General features: G+C 45.0%; 1 protein-coding gene across 1 annotated transcript in view; it reads left to right on the top strand.

The window, feature by feature from the left end:
- The window catches only part of atrn (attractin), a 323,662-nt gene that overhangs the window by 15,582 nt on the left and 285,104 nt on the right, over positions 1 to 22,976 (top strand). The window contains exons 2-4 of the mRNA XM_061925143.1: positions 7,836 to 7,919; positions 15,972 to 16,085; positions 16,149 to 16,277. Of these exons, the coding sequence (XP_061781127.1) occupies positions 7,836 to 7,919; positions 15,972 to 16,085; positions 16,149 to 16,277 (327 nt within the window). The remainder of the gene's footprint in view (positions 1 to 7,835; positions 7,920 to 15,971; positions 16,086 to 16,148; positions 16,278 to 22,976) is intronic.

The following is a 22,976-nucleotide window of genomic DNA, read 5'->3' as shown; positions in this document are numbered from 1 at the left end:
TGTAAAGACCACAAAATGGCTCCTACTAAGCGTCAGGGATCCGGTTCATGAAAAGACGCAATCTCTCCATCCACACACGGATTACTATTTCACAGCAACTGATATTCCTGTGAAACGCACCGTGGATACAACGGGAGCACGTACGGTGAATATTCGCACCACAGGGAATGAGAAGTCATCCTTCACTGTGGTTCTAGCTTGCCATGCTAATGAAACTTCCACCCATGGTGATATTCAAAAGGAAGACCTTGCCAAAAGAGACCTTTCCAGCCGGCGTCATCATAAAAAGCTAACTCGAAGGGATGGATGAAGAAAAGATGAGCGAGTGGTTAAGGTAAGTTTAAGTTTACGCGAAGAGGCCGGGTGGCTTTTTTCACGCAGCTCTGTCCATGTTGATATACGTATGTTTGTGATTGCACATTTGCGTACATTTTGGGAGTGAACAGAGTTGTTAGAACGCTGGTTTTTAATATATTATTAAAGTTTGACTGACCTATCAGACTGTTTTTTTGACATTCCTTTAGCGCAGTTAGATGCGGCTTACAACACCGGGCGGCTTATAGGTGGACAAAGTTTTGAAATATGCCGTTCATTGAAGGCGCGGCTTTTAACCCAGGGCGCCTTATGGTGCGGAAAATACGGTAATTCCCCCAAAAAACAGCTGGGGGTCCATCGTCTGGCGGTGGTTTGGCTTCAAGTGGGAATATGTCGAACAGACAACCGTAATTTGTCAATTGTGGGGCGAAAGCGTTGCTATAAAAAGTAGCATTACTGCTAATATGTAGCATCATTTGAAAAGTCACCTGTTAAAGTTAAAGTACCAATGATTGTCACACACACACTAGCTAGAGAATGAACAGTGCTTACTCCGCAGTCAACATCTCCGTTCTGTGCCACACGTCCACACCATCAAAATGTCGAGGCAAACATTTCCAGATCAACACCGTATGAAAAAAATAGTGATTTTTTTTAGTTGTGATTTCCTTCTCTGCATGAAAGTTTAAAAGTAGCATATATTAATGCAGTATGAAGAAGAATGTTTTAATGTAGACACATAGAATCATCATACTGCTGTGATTATATGCATCAAGTGTTCATTCAAGGCTAAGGCAAAATATCGAGATATACAGTATATCGTGTATCACGACATGGCCTTAAAATATCGCGATATTAAAAAAAGGCCATATCGCCCAGCCCTAATTCGAGTATACATTCTCACGCAGTTGCTTTTAGTTGCGGGCATTACACTGCATGCGTTTCCCACTCTTTCTTGTCTCACAGAGACTTAAAAACAGGCGCACCTTCTTACACACGCCAACGTGAGCAACGTCACACGCTCCCACGGAGCAGAGAGGTAGCGACATGGTAACTCTAGCTGTGATGCTAACGGTGAGGTGCGAGTGGTAATACGAGAGAGAGAAGGTGCGAATCTGGTAACAAGAACTGTAGAATTCCCAAGAAAAACAGCACGGGGTCCATCGTCTGACGGTGGTTTGGCTTCAAGCGGGAATATGTCGAACATTTATGCAGCAAAGGCGTTGATACAAAAAGTAGCATTACTGCTAATATGTAGCATCAGTTGAAAAATCACCCGCTAGAGAATGAGAGTGCTGCAAACTGTGCATGTCAACATCTCTGTTCGGTGCCACACCAACAAAATGCAGAAGCAACTATTTCCACATTAACACCGTAGGACAGGGGTGCCCATTACGTCGATCGCGAGCTACCAGTCGATCGCGGAGGGTGTCAGTCGATCGCCAACTACGTGTTGAAAAAATAGTTGTAAAAATTAGCGATCAGAAATCTTCACTATAACATCACTTTCGTCACTTGATTGACATTCACGGCACCCGAGGGTCTTGTGAGATGACGCTGGCTGCTGCGAGCTCAGTGTGAAGGGAAAAAAAAGACCGTCAGGGAGGCGAGAAACAGTTTTTATTTCAACCATAATTCCTGTCAAAAGCCTAAAGACTGACCGCATAGTTCCTGTCTTCACAATAAAAGCGCTGCTCTATCCTGCCTGCGCTAACAAAATAAGAGTCTCAGAAAGCTGCCACGCACAAACCCGCAAGCCATGGAGTTTGCCACCAATGTATTTCTTGTAAAGTGTATAAAAAGTAGTATGGAAGCTGGACAAATAAGATGGCAAAAAGCAACCACTTTCATGTGGTGTTAGACAGAAAGGAGAACTTTTTTTCTCCTCCTTTAAAAAAATGTGGACGTTGTCAGCACTACTGTCTAATTCCAATCAATGCAAGTCGTCAGAATGGGTAATACACCAACTTATATTCTTGTCTTCATGAAAGAAAGGAATATACAGGTAAAAGCCAGTAAATTAGAATATTTTGAAAAACTTGATTTATTTCAGTAATTGCATTCAAAAGGTGTAACTTGTACATTATATTTATTCATTGCACACAGACTGATGCATTCAAATGTTTATTTCATTTAATTTTGATGATTTGAAGTGAACAAGACTCCGAGGTACTTGAACTCCTCCACTTGGGGCAAGATCTCCTCCCCAACCCGGAGATGGCACTCCACCCTTTTCCGGGCGAGAACCATGGACTCGGATTTGGAGGTGCTGATTCTCATCCCAGTCGCTTCACACTCGGCTGCGAACCGATCCAGTGAGAGCTGAAGATCTTGGCCAGATGAAGCCATCAGGACCACATCATCTGCAAAAAGCAGAGACCTAATCCTGCAGCCACCAAACCAGATACCCTCAACGCCCTGACTGCCCCTAGAAATTCTGTCCATAAAGGTTATGAACAGAATCGGTGACAAAGGGCAGCCCTGGCGGAGTCCAACCCTCACTGGAAACGTGTCCGACTTACTGCCGGCAATGCGGACCAAGCTCTGACACCGATTATACAGGGAGCGAACCGCCACAATAAGACAGTCCGTTACCCCATACTCTCTGAGCACTCCCCACAGGACTTCCCGGGGTACACGGTCGAATGCCTTCTCCAAGTCCACAAAGCACATGTAGACTGGTTGGGCAAACTCCCATGCACCCTCAAGGACCCTGCCGAGAGTATAGAGCTGGTCCACAGTTCCACGACCAGGACGAAAACCACACTGTTCCTCCTGAATCCGAGGTTCGACTATCCGGCGTAGCCTCCTCTCCAGTACACCTGAATAGACCTTACCGGGAAGGCTGAGGAGTGTGATCCCACGATAGTTGGAACACACCCTCCGGTTCCCCTTCTTAAAGAGAGGAACCACCACCCCGGTCTGCCAATCCAGAGGTACCGCCCCCGATGTCCACGCGATGTTGCAGAGTCTTGTCAACCAAGACAGCCCCACAACATCCAGAGCCTTAAGGAACTCCGGGCGGATCTCATCCACCCCCGGGGCCTTGCCACCGAGGAGCTTTTTAACTACCTCGGCAACCTCAGCCCCAGAAATAGGAGAGCCCACCACAGATTCCCCAGGCCCTGCTTCCTCATAGGAAGACGTGCTGGTAGGATTGAGGAGGTCTTCGAAGTATTCTCTCCACCGATCCACAACATCCGCAGTCGAGGTCAACAGAGCACCATCCCCACCATACACGGTGTTGACACTGCACTGCTTCCCCTTCCTGAGGCGGCGGATGGTGGTCCAGAATTGCTTCGAAGCCGTCCGGAAGTCTTTTTCCATGGCCTCACTGAACTCCTCCCATGTCCGAGTTTTTGCCTCCGCGACCGCTGAAGCCGCACACCGCTTGGCCTGTCGGTACCTGTCTGCTGCGTCAGGAGTCCCATGAGCCAAAAGAACCCGATAGGACTCCTTCTTCAGCTTGACGGCATCCCTCACCGCCGGTGTCCACCAACGGGTTCTAGGATTACCGCCACGACAGGCACCAACTACCCTGCGGCCACAGCTCCAATCGGCCGCCCCGACAACAGAGGTACGGAACATCGTCCACTCGGACTCAATGTCCAGCGCCTCCCTCGTGACATGTTCAAAGTTCTTCCGGAGGTGGGAATTGAAACTCTCTCTGACAGGAGACTCTGCTAGACGTTCCCAGCAAACCCTCACAATGCGTTTGGGCCTGCCAGGTCTGTCCGGCATCCTCCCCCACCATCGCAGCCAACTCACCACCAGGTGGTGATCGGTAGAAAGCTCCGCCCCTCTCTTCACCCGAGTGTCCAAAACATGAGGCCGCAAATCCGATGACACAACTACAAAGTCGATCATGGAACTGCGGCCTAGGGTGTCCTGGTGCCAAGTGCACATATGGACACCCTTATGTTTGAACATGGTGTTTGTTATTGACAATCCGTGACGAGCACAAAAGTCCAATAACAAAACACCACTCGGGTTCAGATCCGGGCGGCCATTCTTCCCAATCACGCCTCTCCAGGTTTCACTGTCGTTGCCAACATGAGCGTTGAAGTCCCCCAGTAGAACGAGGGAATCACCCGGGGGAGCACTCTCCAGTACTCCCTCGAGTGAATCCAAAAAGGGTGGGTAATCTGAACTGCCGTTGGGCGCGTAAGCGCAAACAACAGTCAGGACCCGTCCCCCCACCCGAAGGCGGAGGGAGGCTACCCTCTCGTCCACCGGGTTGAACTCCAACGTGCAGGCTTTGAGCCGAGGGGAAACAAGAATTGCCACCCCAGCCCGTCGCCTCTCATTGCTGGCAACGCCAGAGTGGAAGAGAGTCCAGCCCCTGTCAAGAGAACTGGTTCCAGAGCCCTTGCTGTGCGTCGAAGTGAGTCCGACTATATCTAGCTGGAACTTCTCTACCTCACGCACTAGCTCAGGCTCCTTCCCCCCCAGCGAGGTGACGTTCCACGTCCCAAGAGCTAGCTTCTGTAGCCGAGGATCGGACCGCCAAGTGCCCTGCCTTCGGCTTCCGCCCAGCTCACATCGCACCCGACCTCTATGACCCCTGCTATGGGTGGTGAGCCCATTGGAGGGGGGACCCACGTTGCCTCTTCGGGCTGTGCCCGGCCGGGCCCCATGGGGACAGGCCCGGCCACCAGGCGCTCGCCATCGTGCCACACCTCCGGGCCTGGCTCCAGAGGAGGGCCCCGGTGACCCGCGTCCGGGCGAGGGAAATCTGGGTTCCTTGTTCGTGTTCTTCATAGAGGTCTTCGAGCTGCTCTTTGTCTGATCCCTCACCTAGGACCAGTTTGCCTTGGGAGACCCTACCAGGGGGCATAGAAGCCCCCGGACAACATAGCTCCTAGGATCATTGGGACACGCAAACTCCTCTACCACGTTAAGGTGGCAGCTCAGAGAGGAGTCTTGTTCACGAGTGAGGGAAGAGTGGATCGTGAGATCGACAGGCGGATCGGTGCGGCATCTTCAGTAATGCGGACGCTGTATCGATCCGTTGTGGTGAAGAAGGAGCTGAGCCAGAAGGCAAAGCTCTCGATTTACCGGTCGATCTACGTTCCCATCCTCACCTATGGTCATGAGCTTTGGGTCATGACCGAAAGGACAAGATCACGGGTACAAGCGGCCGAAATGAGTTTCCTCCGCCGGGTGGCGGGGCTCTCCCTTAGAGATAGGGTGAGAAGCTCTGCCATCCAGGGGGAGCTCAAAGTAAAGCCGCTGCTCCTCCATATCGAGAGGAGCCAGATGAGGTGGTTCGGGCATCTGGTCAGGATGCCACCCGAACGCCTCCCTCGGGAGGTGTTTCGGGCACGTCCGACCGGTAGGAGGCCACGGGGAAGACCCAGGACACGTTGGGAAGACTATGTCTCCCGGCTGGCCTGGGAACGCCTCGGGATCCACCGGGAGGAGCTGGACGAAGTGGCTGGGGAGAGGGAAGTCTGGGCTTCCCTGCTTAGGCTGCTGCCCCCGCGACCCGACCTCGGATAAGCGGAAGAAGATGGATGGATGGATGGATGATTTGAAGTGGCAACAAATGAAAATCCAAAATTCCGTGTGTCACAAAATTAGAATATTACTTAAGGCTAATACAAAAAAGGGATTTTTAGAAATGTTGGCCAACTGAAAAGTATGAAAATGAAAAATATGAGCATGTACAATACTCAATACTTGGTTGGAGCTCCTTTTGCCTCAATTACTGCGTTAATGCGGCGTGGCATGGAGTCGATGAGTTTCTGGCACTGCTCAGGTATTATGAGAGCCCAGGTTGCTCTGATAGTGGCCTTCAACTCTTCTGCGTTTTTGGGTCTGGCATTCTGCATCTTCCTTTTCGCAATACCCCACAGATTTTCTATGGGGCTAAGGTCAGGGGAGTTGGCGGGCCAATTTAGAACAGAAATACCATGGTCCGTAAACCAGGCACAGGTAGATTTTGCGCTGTGTGCAGGCGCCAAGTCCTGTTGGAACTTGAAATCTCCATCTCCATAGAGCAGGTCAGCAGCAGGAAGCATGAAGTGCTCTAAAACTTGCTGGTAGACGGCTGCGTTGACCCTGGATCTCAGGAAACAGAGTGAATCGACACCAGCAGATGACATGGCACCCCAAACCATCACCCAACCATGCAAATTTTGCATTTCCTTTGGAAATCGAGGTCCCAGAGTCTGGAGGAAGACAGGAGAGGCACAGGATCCACGTTGCCTGAAGTCTAGTGTAAAGTTTCCACCATCAGTGATGGTTTGGGGTGCCATGTCATCTGCTGGTGTCGGTCCACTCTGTTTCCTGAGATCCAGGGTCAACGCAGCCATCTACCAGCAAGTTTTAGAGCACTTCATGCTTCCTGCTGCTGACCTGCTCTATGGAGATGGAGATTTCAAGTTCCAACAGGACTTGGCGCCTGCACACAGCGCAAAATCTACCCGTGCCTGGTTTACGGACCATGGTATTTCTGTTCTAAATTGGCCCGCCAACTCCCCTGACCTTAGCCCCATAGAAAATCTGTGGGGTATTGTGAAAAGGAAGATGCAGAATGCCAGACCCAAAAACGCAGAAGAGTTGAAGGCCACTATCAGAGCAACCTGGGCTCTCATAACACCTGAGCAGTGCCAGAAACTCATCGACTCCATGCCACGCCGCATTAACGCAGTAATTGAGGCAAAAGGAGCTCCAACCAAGTATTGAGTATTGTACATGCTCATATTTTTCATTTTCATACTTTTCAGTTGGCCAACATTTCTAAAAATCCCTTTTTTGTATTAGCCTTACACAATATTCAAATTTTGTGACACACGGAATTTTGGATTTTCATTTGTTGCCACTTCAAATCATCAAAATTAAATGAAATAAACATTTGAATGCATCAGTTTGTGTGCAATGAATAAATATAATGTACAAGTTACACCTTTTGAATGCAATTACTGAAATAAATCAAGTTTTTCAAAATATTCTAATTTACTGGCTTTTACCTGTATATCATGTATCGTGACATGGCCTAAAAATATCGAGATATTAATTAAAGGCCATATCGCCCAGCCCTAGGGTGAAGTTCTCTGAAAACTTATCAGGAAGCTAACATTCTTTACCAGTGATCTAACAGGAAGCTAACACTTACCACATTTTCTGGACTGTAGAGCACACCGGTATATAAGCCACACCTAGCTAGCTATGTGAAGCGAATTATATTTATATAGTGCTTTTCTCTAGTGACTCAAAGCGCTTTTACATAGTGAAACCCATTATCTAAGTTACATTTAAACCTGTGTGGGTGGCACTGGGAGCAGGTGGGTAAAGTGTCTTGCCCAATGACACAACGGCAGTGACTAGGATGGCGGAAGCGGGGATCGAACCTGGAACCCTCAAGTTGCTGGCACGGCCACTATACCAACCGAGCTGTCTGTCATAGAGTTAAACAAAGCTAACATACTCTTCCAGTGAGCTAACAGGAAGCTAGGACGTTAAAGGTGTTCCAATTCATGTTACACTGATCATGTTTTTGCCTTCCTCTCGTCCAGACTAACGGCACCCTCTGGCATCCTGTCCGATGGACCCGGGAACTACAAATTCAAGACCAAGTGCACGTGGCTCATCGAAGGACAGTAAGTTGGAGAAGTTGCCAGTTTGTGATCGCCAGTTGTCGCCGGAGCTCCACCCATTAGTCAATTAAAAAGCAACCGAGAGGAATTCATAACTCTTTGTTTTTTTTGGAGTGATTTTCTGTCAGTAAACAAGTAAACAAAGTGTCAAGGCTAATATTATTCCACCTCTCCCTTCCTACTCGTCACTAACAATTGTTGATTATTTCTCACCTGTTTCCTTACAAGACTTAGCAGATCCTCTGTGTACAATGAATGTCTGACATCCTGCCCACAACTTGGTCTGTGGATGTTGTCATTCATCAGGTCGTTGTGTTCTCAGGGCCTTCAATAGGTCACTGAACTGTTGGTTTGTCTGAAAAGATGTTTGGTCTCTCATCTGAGTAGTCTTCTTCAGTTCATGATCATAGGCTTGGATTGGTCACATCTAGTCTTAGACGTAGATTGGTCACATCTAGTCTTAGATTGGTCACATCTAGTCTTAGACGTAGATTGGTCACATCTAGTCTTAGACTTGGATTAGTCACATCTAGTCTTAGACTTAGATTGGTCACATCTAGTCTTAGACTTAGATTGGTCACATCTAGTCTTAGACGTAGATTGGTCACATCTCGTCTTAGACTTGGATTAGTCACATCTAGTCTTAGACTTAGATTGGACACATCTAGTCTTAGACGTAGATTGGTCACATCTCGTCTTAGACGTAGATTGGTCACATCTCGTCTTAGACGTAGATTGGTCACATCTAGTCTTAGACGTAGATTGGTCACATCTAGTCTTAGACTTGGATTGGTCACATCTAGTTTTAGACTTGGATTGGTCACATCTAGTTTTAGACTTGGATTGGTCACATCTAGTCTTTGACTTAGATTGGTCACATCTAGTCCTTGACTTAGATTGGTCACATCTAGTTTTCGACTTAGATTGGTCACATCTAGTCTTAGACGTAGATTGGTCACATCTAGTCTTAGACGTAGATTGGTCACATCTAGTCTTAGACGTAGATTGGTCACATCTAGTCTTGGACTTGGATTGGTCACATCTAGTCTTAGACTTGGATTAGTCACATCTAGTCCTAGACTTAGATTGGTCACATCTCGTTTTAGACTTGGATTGGTCACATCTAGTTTTAGACTTGGATTGGTCACATCTAGTCTTAGACTTAGATTGGTCACATCTAGTCTTAGACGTAGATTGGTCACATCTCGTCTTAGACGTAGATTGGTCACATCTAGTCTTAGACGTAGATTGGTCACATCTCGTTTTAGACTTGGATTGGTCACATCTAGTTTTAGACTTGGATTAGTCACATCTAGTCTTAGACTTAGATTGGTCACATCTAGTCTTAGACGTAGATTGGTCACATCTCGTCTTAGACGTAGATTGGTCACATCTAGTCTTAGACGTAGATTGGTCACATCTAGTCTTAGACGTAGATTGGTCACATCTAGTCTTAGACGTAGATTGGTCACATCTCGTTTTAGACGTAGATTGGTCACATCTCGTCTTAGACGTAGATTGGTCACATCTAGTCTTAGACGTAGATTGGTCACATCTAGTCTTAGACGTAGATTGGTCACATCTAGTCTTAGACTTGGATTGGTCACATCTAGTTTTAGACTTGGATTGGTCACATCTAGTCCTCGACTTAGATTGGTCACATCTAGTTTTCGACTTAGATTGGTCACATCTAGTCTTAGACTTAGATTGGTCACATCTAGTCTTAGATTGGTCACATCTAGTCTTAGACGTAGATTGGTCACATCTCGTCTTAGACGTAGATTGGTCACATCTCGTCTTAGACGTAGATTGGTCACATCTAGTCTTAGACGTAGATTGGTCACATCTAGTCTTAGACGTAGATTGGTCACATCTAGTCTTAGACTTGGATTGGTCACATCTAGTTTTAGACTTGGATTGGTCACATCTAGTTTTAGACTTGGATTGGTCACATCTAGTCTTTGACTTAGATTGGTCACATCTAGTCCTCGACTTAGATTGGTCACATCTAGTCTTAGACGTAGATTGGTCACATCTAGTCTTAGACTTAGATTGGTCACATCTAGTCTTAGACGTAGATTGGTCACATCTAGTCTTAGACGTAGATTGGTCACATCTAGTCTTAGACTTGGATTGGTCACATCTAGTCTTAGACTTGGATTAGTCACATCTAGTCCTAGACTTAGATTGGTCACATCTCATTTTAGACTTGGATTGGTCACATCTAGTTTTAGACTTAGATTAGTCACATCTAGTCTTAAACTTAGATTGGTCACATCTAGTCTTAGACGTAGATTGGTCACATCTCGTCTTAGACGTAGATTGGTCACATCTAGTCTTAGACGTAGATTGGTCACATCTCGTTTTAGACTTGGATTGGTCACATCTAGTCTTAGACTTAGATTGGTCACATCTAGTCTTAGACGTAGATTGGTCACATCTAGTCTTAGACTTGGATTGGTCACATCTAGTTTTAGACTTGGATTGGTCACATCTAGTTTTAGACTTGGATTGGTCACATCTAGTCTTTGACTTAGATTGGTCACATCTAGTCCTCGACTTAGATTGGTCACATCTAGTTTTCGACTTAGATTGGTCACATCTAGTCTTAGACGTAGATTGGTCACATCTCGTCTTAGACGTAGATTGGTCACATCTAGTCTTAGACGTAGATTGGTCACATCTAGTCTTAGACGTAGATTGGTCACATCTAGTCTTAGACTTGGATTGGTCACATCTAGTTTTAGACTTGGATTGGTCACATCTAGTCTTTGACTTAGATTGGTCACATCTAGTCCTCGACTTAGATTGGTCACATCTAGTTTTCGACTTAGATTGGTCACATCTAGTCTTAGACGTAGATTGGTCACATCTAGTCTTAGACGTAGATTGGTCACATCTAGTCTTAGACGTAGATTGGTCACATCTAGTCTTAGACTTGGATTGGTCACATCTAGTCTTAGACTTGGATTAGTCACATCTAGTCCTAGACTTAGATTGGTCACATCTCGTTTTAGACTTGGATTGGTCACATCTAGTTTTAGACTTGGATTAGTCACATCTAGTCTTAGACTTAGATTGGTCACATCTAGTCTTAGACGTAGATTGGTCACATCTCGTCTTAGACGTAGATTGGTCACATCTAGTCTTAGACGTAGATTGGTCACATCTCGTTTTAGACTTGGATTGGTCACATCTAGTTTTAGACTTGGATTAGTCACATCTAGTCTTAGACTTAGATTGGTCACATCTAGTCTTAGACGTAGATTGGTCACATCTAGTCTTAGACGTAGATTGGTCACATCTCGTCTTAGACGTAGATTGGTCACATCTAGTCTTAGACGTAGATTGGTCACATCTAGTCTTAGACGTAGATTGGTCACATCTCGTCTTAGACGTAGATTGGTCACATCTAGTCTTAAACGTAGATTGGTCACATCTAGTCTTAGACGTAGATTGGTCACATCTAGTCTTAGACTTGGATTGGTCACATCTAGTTTTAGACGTAGATTGGTCACATCTAGTCTTAGACGTAGATTGGTCACATCTAGTCTTAGACTTGGATTGGTCACATCTAGTTTTAGACTTGGATTGGTCACATCTAGTCCTCGACTTAGATTGGTCACATCTAGTTTTCGACTTAGATTGGTCACATCTAGTCTTAGACGTAGATTGGTCACATCTAGTCTTAGATTGGTCACATCTAGTCTTAGACGTAGATTGGTCACATCTAGTCTTAGACTTGGATTGGTCACATCTAGTCTTTGACTTAGATTGGTCACATCTAGTCCTCGACTTAGATTGGTCACATCTAGTTTTCGACTTAGATTGGTCACATCTAGTCTTAGACGTAGATTGGTCACATCTAGTCTTAGACGTAGATTGGTCACATCTCGTCTTGGACGTAGATTGGTCACATCTAGTCTTAGACGTAGATTGGTCACATCTAGTCTTAGACGTAGATTGGTCACATCTAGTCTTAGACTTGGATTGGTCACATCTAGTTTTAGACTTGGATTGGTCACATCTAGTTTTAGACTTGGATTGGTCACATCTAGTCTTTGACTTAGATTGGTCACATCTAGTCCTCGACTTAGATTGGGCACATCTAGTTTTCGACTTAGATTGGTCACATCTAGTCTTAGACGTAGATTGGTCACATCTCGTCTTAGACGTAGATTGGTCACATCTAGTCTTAGACGTAGATTCAATCAATCAATCAATCAATCTTTATTTATATAGCCCTAAATCACAAGTGTCTCAAAGGGCTGCACAAGCCACAACGACATCCTCGGTACAAAGCCCACATACGGGCAAGGAAAAACTCACCCCAGTGGGACGTCGATGTGAATGACTATGAGAAACCTTGGGGAGGACCGCATATGTGGGTAACCCCCCCCCTCTAGGGGAGACCGAAAGCAATGGATGTCGAGTGGGTCTGACATAATATTGTGAGAGTCCAGTCCATAGTGGATCCAACATAATAGTAAGAGTCCAGTCCATAGTGGGGCCAGCAGGACACCATCCCGAGCGGAGACGGGTCAGCAGCGCAGAGATGTTCCCTGCCGATGCACAGGCGAGCGGTCCACCCCGGGTCCCGACTCTGGACAGCCAGCACTTCATCCATGGCCACCGGACCTGTGCCCCCCCCTCAAGGAAAAGGGGAGCAGAGGAGAAAAGAAAAGAAACGGCAGATCAACTGGTCCAACAGGGGGGCTATTTAAAGGCTAGAGTATACAAATGAGTTTTAAGATGGGACTTAAATGCTTCTACTGAGGTAGCATCTCTAATTGTTACCGGGAGGGCATTCCATAGTACTGGAGCCCGAATAGAAAACGCTCTATAGCCCGCAGACTTTTTTTGGGCTCTGGGAATCACTAATAAGCCGTAGTAGTAGATTGGTCACATCTAGTCTTAGACTTGGATTGGTCACATCTAGTCTTAGACTTGGATTAGTCACATCTAGTCTTAGACTTAGATTGGTCACATCTCGTCTTAGACTTGGATTGGTCACATCTAGTTTTAGACTTGGATTAGTCACATCTAGTCTTAGACTTAGATTGGTCACATCGAGTCTAGTAGGTGGTGCCGACACCCCAACTAATTATACTCCAACACAAGGAGGCATGCAAAAGAGCAATCATTCTGTCAATGCCAATTACCTTCTTTTTTGCGAGATAACAGGAAGTTAACACACTCTTATTATGCGCTAGCAGGAAGATCATCTACTTTAAGGGCGCCAATAAGAAGCTATCATACTCTTCCAAAGCCAAAAACTTTTCTTGGTAGCTTACTCAAACCTAACATCCTTTTCTAGTAGGTCACACAAACGTAACATCTTTTTTGGATTACCAGGACGCTAACATACTTTTCTAACTTGGCTCTTATAGAAGTGATAAAGGTTGGGTTTTGTCTATACTGTGGTAATACACACTCGCCGGGCTTGTGGTGGCGGATCCCCGCTTACCTGCTCAGTGATTACTTTTGCGAACGCTTGTATTTGATAATGACATAAATGCATGAGGCAAGATACATCTCTCTTTCACTTTTAATATGTATCTCTACTTGCTAAATACAGCAACAAACAAATGTTGCTAAACAAGTCTGAATTATGCCACACTGCCATTGCAATTTGTTTACGAGCGTAGACGGACCGGAAGCGCTTAATCCTAATTCGTGACAGATTTCTGCCTCTAAGTAAATATACGCAAAACAGGGCCTTTTGTTTTTAAACAGAAGCTGTTCTTCTTTGCCACAAAGTTAGAGAATTGGAGCTAACAGGATGCTAGCACGTGAACACAAAGTTAACATGTTATGTTAGCTAATTTACAGCTAGCAAACTGTTGATATCCCAGATCTATTTCCCATCTGCTTTTACCTCTTTTGATAAAGTAACCTTAGAACTTTAATAGTAGGGTTTGTAGTTCAATGTTAACGTAAGCTAATGTCATCAAGCTAACTATTGAGGTCCGAGAGCCAGCTCCAGCTCGTGGTGCCCAAGACCAGACTTAAAACCAGGGGAGACAGGGCCTTCTCTGTGGTCGGCCCTAAGCTCTGGAACACTCTTCCCCTCCATGTTCGAACTGCTCCCACAGTGGAGTGTTTTAAGTCTCGTCTTAAGACCCACTTTTATTCTTTGGCTTTTAACACTACGTGAGTTGTGTGGTCCTCTGTTGTCCTCTGTGTTTTTAAAAATTTGATTTCTATTTACTGTTTTAATTGGTTTTACCCTTTAAAATCGTTTTTAATCATATTTATTTTATATTGTTTTTTTTATATTGGTTTTATATGTATTTATTTCTTGTTTTTATTCAGTCATTTGTGGAGCTAAGGATAATATTTGAATATTGTTTTTAATATTGTTGTGCAGCACTTTGGAAACATTTTGTTGTTTAAATGTGCTACAGGTAAAAGCCAGTAAATTAGAATATTTTGAAAAACTTGATTTATTTCAGTAATTGCATTCAAAAGGTGTAACTTGTACATTATATTTATTCATTGCACACAGACTGATGCATTCAAATGTTTATTTCATTTAATTTTGATGATTTGAAGTGGCAACAAATGAAAATCCAAAATTCCGTGTGTCACAAAATTAGAATATTACTTAAGGCTAATACAAAAAAGGGATTTTTAGAAATGTTGGCCAACTGAAAAGTATGAAAATGAAAAATATGAGCATGTACAATACTCAATACTTGGTTGGAGCTCCTTTTGCCTCAATTACTGCGTTAATGCGGCGTGGCATGGAGTCGATGAGTTTCTGGCACTGCTCAGGTGTTATGAGAGCCCAGGTTGCTCTGATAGTGGCCTTCAACTCTTCTGCGTTTTTGGGTCTGGCATTCTGCATCTTCCTTTTCACAATACCCCACAGATTTTCTATGGGGCTAAGGTCAGGGGAGTTGGCGGGCCAATTTAGAACAGAAATACCATGGTCCGTAAACCAGGCACGGGTAGATTTTGCGCTGTGTGCAGGCGCCAAGTCCTGTTGGAACTTGAAATCTCCATCTCCATAGAGCAGGTCAGCAGCAGGAAGCATGAAGTGCTCTAAAACTTGCTGGTAGACGGCTGCGTTGACCCTGGATCTCAGGAAACAGAGTGGACCGACACCAGCAGATGACATGGCACCCCAAACCATCACTGATGGTGGAAACTTTACACTAGACTTCAGGCAACGTGGATCCTGTGCCTCTCCTGTCTTCCTCCAGACTCTGGGACCTCGATTTCCAAAGGAAATGCAAAATTTGCTTTCGTCAGAAAACATGACTTTGGACCACTCAGCAGCAGTCCAGCTGGTGTCGGTCCACTCTGTTTCCTGAGATCCAGGGTCAACGCAGCCGTCTACCAGCAAGTTTTAGAGCACTTCATGCTTCCTGCTGCTGACCTGCTCTATGGAGATGGAGATTTCAAGTTCCAACAGGACTTGGCACCTGCACACAGCGCAAAATCTACCCGTGCCTGGTTTACGGACCATGGTATTTCTGTTCTAAATTGGCCCGCCAACTCCCCTGACCTTAGCCCCATAGAAAATCTGTGGGGTATTGTGAAAAGGAAGATGCAGAATGCCAGACCCAAAAACGCAGAAGAGTTGAAGGCCACTATCAGAGCAACCTGGGCTCTCATAACACCTGAGCAGTGCCAGAAACTCATCGACTCCATGCCACGCCGCATTAACGCAGTAATTGAGGCAAAAGGAGCTCCAACCAAGTATTGAGTATTGTACATGCTCATATTTTTCATTTTCATACTTTTCAGTTGGCCAACATTTCTAAAAATCCCTTTTTTGTATTAGCCTTAAGTAATATTCTAATTTTGTGACACACGGAATTTTGGATTTTCATTTGTTGCCACTTCAAATCATCAAAATTAAATGAAATAAACATTTGAATGCATCAGTCTGTGTGCAATGAATAAATATAATGTACAAGTTACACCTTTTGAATGCAATTACTGAAATAAATCAAGTTTTTCAAAATATTCTAATTTACTGGCTTTTACCTGTATATAAATAAAGTGGATTGGATTGGATTGATATTAGTCGTCTGTGTCTTCCAGGCCAAATTCCATCCTTCGCTTGCGCTTCAATCACTTTGCCACAGAGTGCGGCTGGGACCACCTCTACGTCTATGACGGAGACTCCATATATGCCCCGCTGCTGGCCGCCTTCAGGTACTTCCTCCATTGGTGTGCGTCATTTAAAAACAACATGCTTACAGTAAGTTTTTGTCGCAGCGGTCTGATCATTCCTGAGAGCTACGGGAACGAAACGGTGCCCGAGGTGGTGTCGCAGTCCGGATACGCTTTGCTGCACTTTTTTAGCGACGCCGCCTACAACCTGACTGGATTCAACATCTCATACAGGTATTCATGCTATGAACCTTAGAGATACCAGTTGTCTCTGGGCTAAGTCGTGAGCAAAGATTGTGAGTTAGTTGAGTTGGATCGGCCCAGAACATCCTTTCTTTCTCGCTAGCGGTAGCTCTCAATAGCTAGAGACGGACATAAGTTTGTTTTCCAACCATTAGAACGGAGAACGTGAGTGTGAAGGAAGAAGCAGTTGGAGTGTAGTCTGCACCATACTGAAGTAGAATGAGTAAATACCACTAGCCAAGGGCATTAAAATAACATTTCAATGGCGGACATGTATCTATGAAAATATCAAGAAGTTTCAGCTCAAAGGAGATACCATAGAAATCTACTCTCCAAGGGGAACGCTGTACATTATTATTTACATTAACTATTAAAAGGTTCCTATCCTGGCATATAGTCATGAGCTTTGGGTTGTGACCGAAAGGACAAAATCCTCGGTAAGTGGCTGGGGAGAGGGAAGTCTGGGCTTTTCTGCTTAGGCTGCTGCCCCCGCAACCCCACCTCGAATAAGCGAAAGAAAATGGATGGATTCTACGGTACTTGTTGTGTTGTTTTTAGTTTCCTCTAAAAGTTTGTTTATGTTTTTAAAAGGCATTTGACATGGTAAAATTGTGATGCTTTGCGGGCTAAGCACTACCGTATTTTCCGCACTATAAGGCGCACCGGATTATTAGCCGCACCTTCAATGAATGGCATATTTCAAAACTTTGTCCACCTATAAGCCGCCCCGGACTATAAGCCGCGCCTACGCTGCGCTAAAGGGAATGTCAAAAAAACAGTCAGATAGGTCAGTCAAACTTTAATAATATATTAAAAACCAGCGTTCTAACAACTCTGTCCCAAAATGTACGCAAATGTGCAATCACAAACATAGTAAAATTCAAAATAGTGCAGAGCAATAGCAACATAATGTTGCTCGAACGTTAATGTCACAACACACAAAATAAACATAGCACTCACCTTCTGAAGTTATTCTTCATTCGTAAATCCTTCGAATTCTTCGTCTTCGGTGTCCGAATTGAAAAGTTGGGCAAATGCGGGATCCAAAATGGCCGGTTCCGTCTCGTCGAAGTCATCGGAGTCAGTGTCACTGTTCAGCAGTTCTGTGAATCCTGCCTTCCGGAAAGCTCGGACCACAGTTGTGACCGAAATATCTGCCCAGGCATTTACGATCCACTGGCAGATGTTGGCGTATGTCGTCCGGCGCTGTCTGCCTGTCTTAGTGAAGGTGTGTTCGCCTTCGGTCATCCATTGTTCCCACGCCGTTCGCAGTCGTGATTTGAATGCCCTGTTGACACCAATATCCAGCGGTTGGAGTTCTTTGGTTAATCCACCCGGAATGACGGCGAGTGTTGTATTTGTGTGCTTCACTTGTTTTTTGACACCATCTGTGATGTGGGCGCGCATAGAGTCGTATATCAACATGGACGGAGCTGTGTGAAAAAAGCCACCCGGCCTCTTCGCGTAAACTTCCCTTAACCACTCGCTCATCTTTTCTTCATCCATCCATCCCTTCGAGTTAGCTTTTATGATGACGCCGGCTGGAAAGGTCTCTTTTGGCAAGGTCTTCCTTTTGAATATCACCATGGGTGGAAGTTTCAGGCCATTAGCATGGCAAGCTAGAACCACAGTGAAGGACGACTTCTCATTCCCTGTGGTGCGAATATTCACCGTACGTGCTCCCGTTGTATCCACAGTGCGGTTCACAGGAATATCAGTTGCTGTGAAATAGTAATCCGTGTGCGGATGGAGAGATTGCGTCTTTTCATGAACCGGATCCTTGTCGCTTAGTAGGAGCCATTTTGTGGTCTTTACAGATGTAAACAGGAAATGAAACGTACGGTAATATCCGCGCGCTTTTTCTTCTTCTACGCGGGCGGGTGGTTGCTTACAGTAGAAGAAGAAGCGCTTCCTGTTCTATGGGGGCGGGTGCTTACCTTGGCGGTTGCTTGCGTAGAAGAAGAAGCGCTTCCTGTTCTATAGGGAAAAAAGATGGCGGCTGTTTACCGTAGTTACGAGACCGAAACTTTATGAAAATGAATCTTAATATTAATCCATATATAAAGCGCACCGGGTTAAAAGCCGCACTGTCAGCTTTTGAGTAAAGTTGTGGTTTTTAGGTGCGGCTAATGGTGCGGAAAATACGGTAATTGAATAGGATTCTGTCCATGGGAGACCTTGACTTGAGATACAAGTGTTTTAAGTTATGAGCTAATTGTACTAGGGTTGTCACAATACTAACATCCATACACATACTCAAATATTCAATACTTGTCAATACCGTTTTCCATACGATAGAGATGAAAACAATTCAATAGATTAATTTTGTTAACAAGAAATAAGGCAAAAAAAAACCCGATGTAACAATTAACACAACAAAAGGTTCAATAATGAAAAAGAGTTCAAAATAAACTTAAGAAAAAGTGCGAAAAGAAAAGGGCATCTGTGATAACAAGTTTCAGATGATCAAAGATATGGCAAACATTTGAACAATATTGTTTTATTATAATCAGTCCAACAAAATAACACATCATACAATTCCAATTTCAGCCCAGCAACACTCTGAATAGCAATTAACAGCAATTGATCCAAGGGAGCCAAACAAAAATGAATGTATCAATATGAATAAGAATTCCAACATTACAGTGATTAAAAACATGTAAACAAAAAAATCAAATGGTCCCTAGTGTGTGAATGTGAGTGTGGATGTTGTCTCTGTGTTGGCCCTGTGATGAGGTGGTGACTTGTCCAGGGTGCACCCGGCCTTCCGCCCGAATGCAGCTGGGATAGGCTCCAGCACCCCCCCGCAACCCCGAACGGGACAAGCGGTAGAAAATGAATGGATGGATGGATGTTATAATCATAATTGACATTGTCATCACAGCCACTACAATATTTGAAGGTTTCATAGTGACTTTTTTCTGTTCTTTAAGAGAAAATAACACTTTTCAGATACCATCATTTATGTGAGTTCATGTAAATATTGTCATTTTTATATCTTTTCTTTAACGTGACGTCAGCTCTTAACCGCTAACTGCAGGCTAATTGCTAACATACACTGGTACACCACCACCAATCAACTTGAAAGGGGAAAGTTTTGCTAACCTGTGTAACGGGGAGCGAGAGGAAAGCCAAAAGGAAGAAACAAAAACCGCACCTTTCTATGAAAGCATCTCAAAGGTGTGTTTGTTGGCTTTCTCTTTCAACGTCTTCAACCAGTCACGGAGCATTCATCGTGTCGCACCCTGGACATACAGGTAAAAGCCAGTAAATTAGAATATTTTGAAAAACTTGATTTATTTCAGTAATTGCATTCAAAAGGTGTAACTTGTACATAATATTTATTCATTGCACACAGACTGATGCATTCAAATGTTTATTTCATTTAATTTTGATGATTTGAAGTGGCAACAAATGAAAATCCAAAATTCCGTGTGTCACAAAATTAGAATATTACTTAAGGCTAATACAAAAAAGGGATTTTTAGAAATGTTGGCCAACTGAAAAGTATGAAAATGAAAAATATGAGCATTTACAATACTCAATACTTGGTTGGAGCTCCTTTTGCCTCAATTACTGCGTTAATGCGGCGTGGCATGGAGTCGATGAGTTTCTGGCACTGCTCAGGTGTTATGAGAGCCCAGGTTGCTCTGATAGTGGCCTTCAACTCTTCTGCGTTTTTGGGTCTGGCATTCTGCATCTTCCTTTTCACAATACCCCACAGATTTTCTATGGGGCTAAGGTCAGGGGAGTTGGCGGGCCAATTTAGAACAGAAATACCATGGTCCGTAAACCAGGCACGGGTAGATTTTGCGCTGTGTGCAGGCGCCAAGTCCTGTTGGAACTTGAAATCTCCATCTCCATAGAGCAGGTCAGCAGCAGGAAGCATGAAGTGCTCTAAAACTTGCTGGTAGACGGCTGCGTTGACCCTGGATCTCAGGAAACAGAGTGGACCGACACCAGCAGATGACATGGCACCCCAAACCATCACCCAACCATGCAAATTTTGCATTTCCTTTGGAAATCGAGGTCCCAGAGTCTGGAGGAAGACAGGAGAGGCACAGGATCCACGTTGCCTGAAGTCTAGTGTAAAGTTTCCACCATCAGTGATGGTTTGGGGTGCCATGTCATCTGCTGGTGTCGGTCCACTCTGTTTCCTGAGATGCAGGGTCAACGCAGCCGTCTACCAGCAAGTTTTAGAGCACTTCATGCTTCCTGCTGCTGACCTGCTCTATGGAGATGGAGATTTCAAGTTCCAACAGGACTTGGCGCCTGCACACAGCGCAAAATCTACCTGTGCCTGGTTTACGACTATGGTATTTCTGTTCTAAATTGGCCCGCCAACTCCCCTGACCTTAGCCCCATAGAAAATCTGTGGGGTATTGTGAAAAGGAAGATGCAGAATGCCAGACCCAAAAACGCAGAAGAGTTGAAGGCCACTATCAGAGCAACCTGGGCTCTCATAACACCTGAGCAGTGCCAGAAACTCATCAACTCCATGCCACGCCGCATTAACGCAGTAATTGAGGCAAAAGGAGCTCCAACCAAGTATTGAGTATTGTACATGCTCATATTTTTCATTTTCATACTTTTCAGTTGGCCAACATTTCTAAAAATCCCTTTTTTGTATTAGCCTTAAGTAATATTCTAATTTTGTGAGACACGGAATTTTGGATTTTCATTTGTTGCCACTTCAAATCATCAAAATTAAATGAAATAAACATTTGAATGCATCAGTCTGTGTGCAATGAATAAATATAATGTACAAGTTACACCTTTTGAATGCAATTACTGAAATAAATCAAGTTTTTCAAAATATTCTAATTTACTGGCTTTTACCTGTATATTTATTTGGACTACAAACTCTAGAGAAATAAAAATGGCGGACTCACACATGCATCATCCGAGGAACATTTACCATGTGACAAGATAGACGTCATAAGATGGGGCGAATTTGAGCAAAGATGGGGAACCGACTCTAGTGCTTGGCGGGTAAACAAGCGTTTTGTTTTTTTTGTGGATTGCTTCTATGTAATGCTGCAGTAGTCTATGCCAGGGGTTCTTAACCATAGGGCAGGGGCCGCCAAAACATATCTGTTTCTCAGCTGTGGTCCGTTGCAATACACTTTTACACCACTTGTGGCAGTACAGTGCAAATGTTTTGCCACTTGCTAAAATTTAAAATTGTATTTCTAGAAATGTCCCTAGTTTTAAGAGCTATTTATTGACTTTACATCATCATCTCAATTTTAGCAAGAGTAATTGTATTATATTCTAGTTTAAACATGTTCAAATTGAGAAAATAACTATTCAAATAAGATATTTTGCTTTTCCCCCCACATCTTGTTTAAAGATTCTGCAACATCCCATAGATGCTCAATTGAAGAATTGCAGGTTAAAAAATTTCGTCCTGGTCGTGGAACTGTGGACCAGCTCTATACTCTCGGCAGGGTCCTTGAGGGTGCATGGGAGTTTGCCCAACCAGTCTACATGTGCTTTGTGGACTTGGAGAAGGCATTCGACCGTGTCCCTCGGGAAGTCCTGTGGGGAGTGCTCAGAGAGTATGGGGTTTCGGACTGTCTGATTGTGGCGGTCCGCTCCCTGTATGATCAGTGTCAGAGCTTGGTTCGCATTGCCGGCAGTAAGTCGGACACGTTTCCGGTGAGGGTTGGACTCCGCCAAGGCTGCCCTTTGTCACCGATTCTGTTCATAACTTTTATGGACAGAATTTCTAGGCGCAGTCAAGGCGTTGAGGGGATCCGGTTTGGTGGCTGCAGGATTAGGTCTCTGCTTTTTGCAGATGATGTGGTCCTGATGGCTTCATCTGGCCAGGATCTTCAGCTCTCACTGGATCGGTTCGCAGCTGAGTGTGAAGCGACTGGGATGAGAATCAGCACCTCCAAGTCCGAGTCCATGGTTCTCGCTCGGAAAAGGGTGGAGTGCCATCTCCGGGTTGGGGAGGAGATCTTGCCCCAAGTGGAGGAGTTCAAGTACCTCGGAGTCTTGTTCACGAGTGAGGGAAGAGTGGATCGTGAGATCGACAGGCGGATCGGTGCGGCGTCTTCAGTAATGCGGACGCTGTATCGATCCGTTGTGGTGAAGAAGGAGCTGAGCCAGAAGGCAAAGCTCTCAATTTACCGGTCGATCTACGTTCCCATCCTCACCTATGGTCATGAGCTTTGGGTTATGACCGAAAGGACAAGATCACGGGTACAAGCGGCCGAAATGAGTTTCCTCCGCCGGGTGGCGGGGCTCTCCCTTAGAGATAGGGTGAGAAGCTCTGTCATCCGGGGGGAGCTCAAAGTAAAGCCGCTGCTCCTCCACATCGAGAGGAGCCAGATGAGGTGGTTCGGGCATCTGGTCAGGATGCCACCCGAGCGCCTCCCTAAGGAGGTGTTTAGGGCATGTCCGACCGGTAGGAGGCCACGAGGAAGACCCAGGACACGTTGGGAAGACTATGTCTCCCGGCTGGCCTGGGAACGCCTCGGGATCCTTCGGGAGGAGCTGGACGAAGTGGCTGGGGAGAGGGAAGTCTGGGCTTCCCTGCTTAGGCTGCTGCCCCCGCGACCCGACCTCGGATAAGCGGAGGAAGATGGATGGATGGATGGATGGATGGCTTTTCCCCCCACATCTTGTTTAAAGATTCTGCAACATCCCATAGATGCTCAATTGAAGAATTGCAGGTTAAAA

The sequence above is a fragment of the Nerophis lumbriciformis genome, linkage group LG29 (assembly GCF_033978685.3).
Source record: "Nerophis lumbriciformis linkage group LG29, RoL_Nlum_v2.1, whole genome shotgun sequence".
NCBI classification, from domain to species: Eukaryota; Metazoa; Chordata; class Actinopteri; order Syngnathiformes; family Syngnathidae; genus Nerophis; species Nerophis lumbriciformis.
This window is presented reverse-complemented; position numbering and strand designations above follow the sequence as displayed.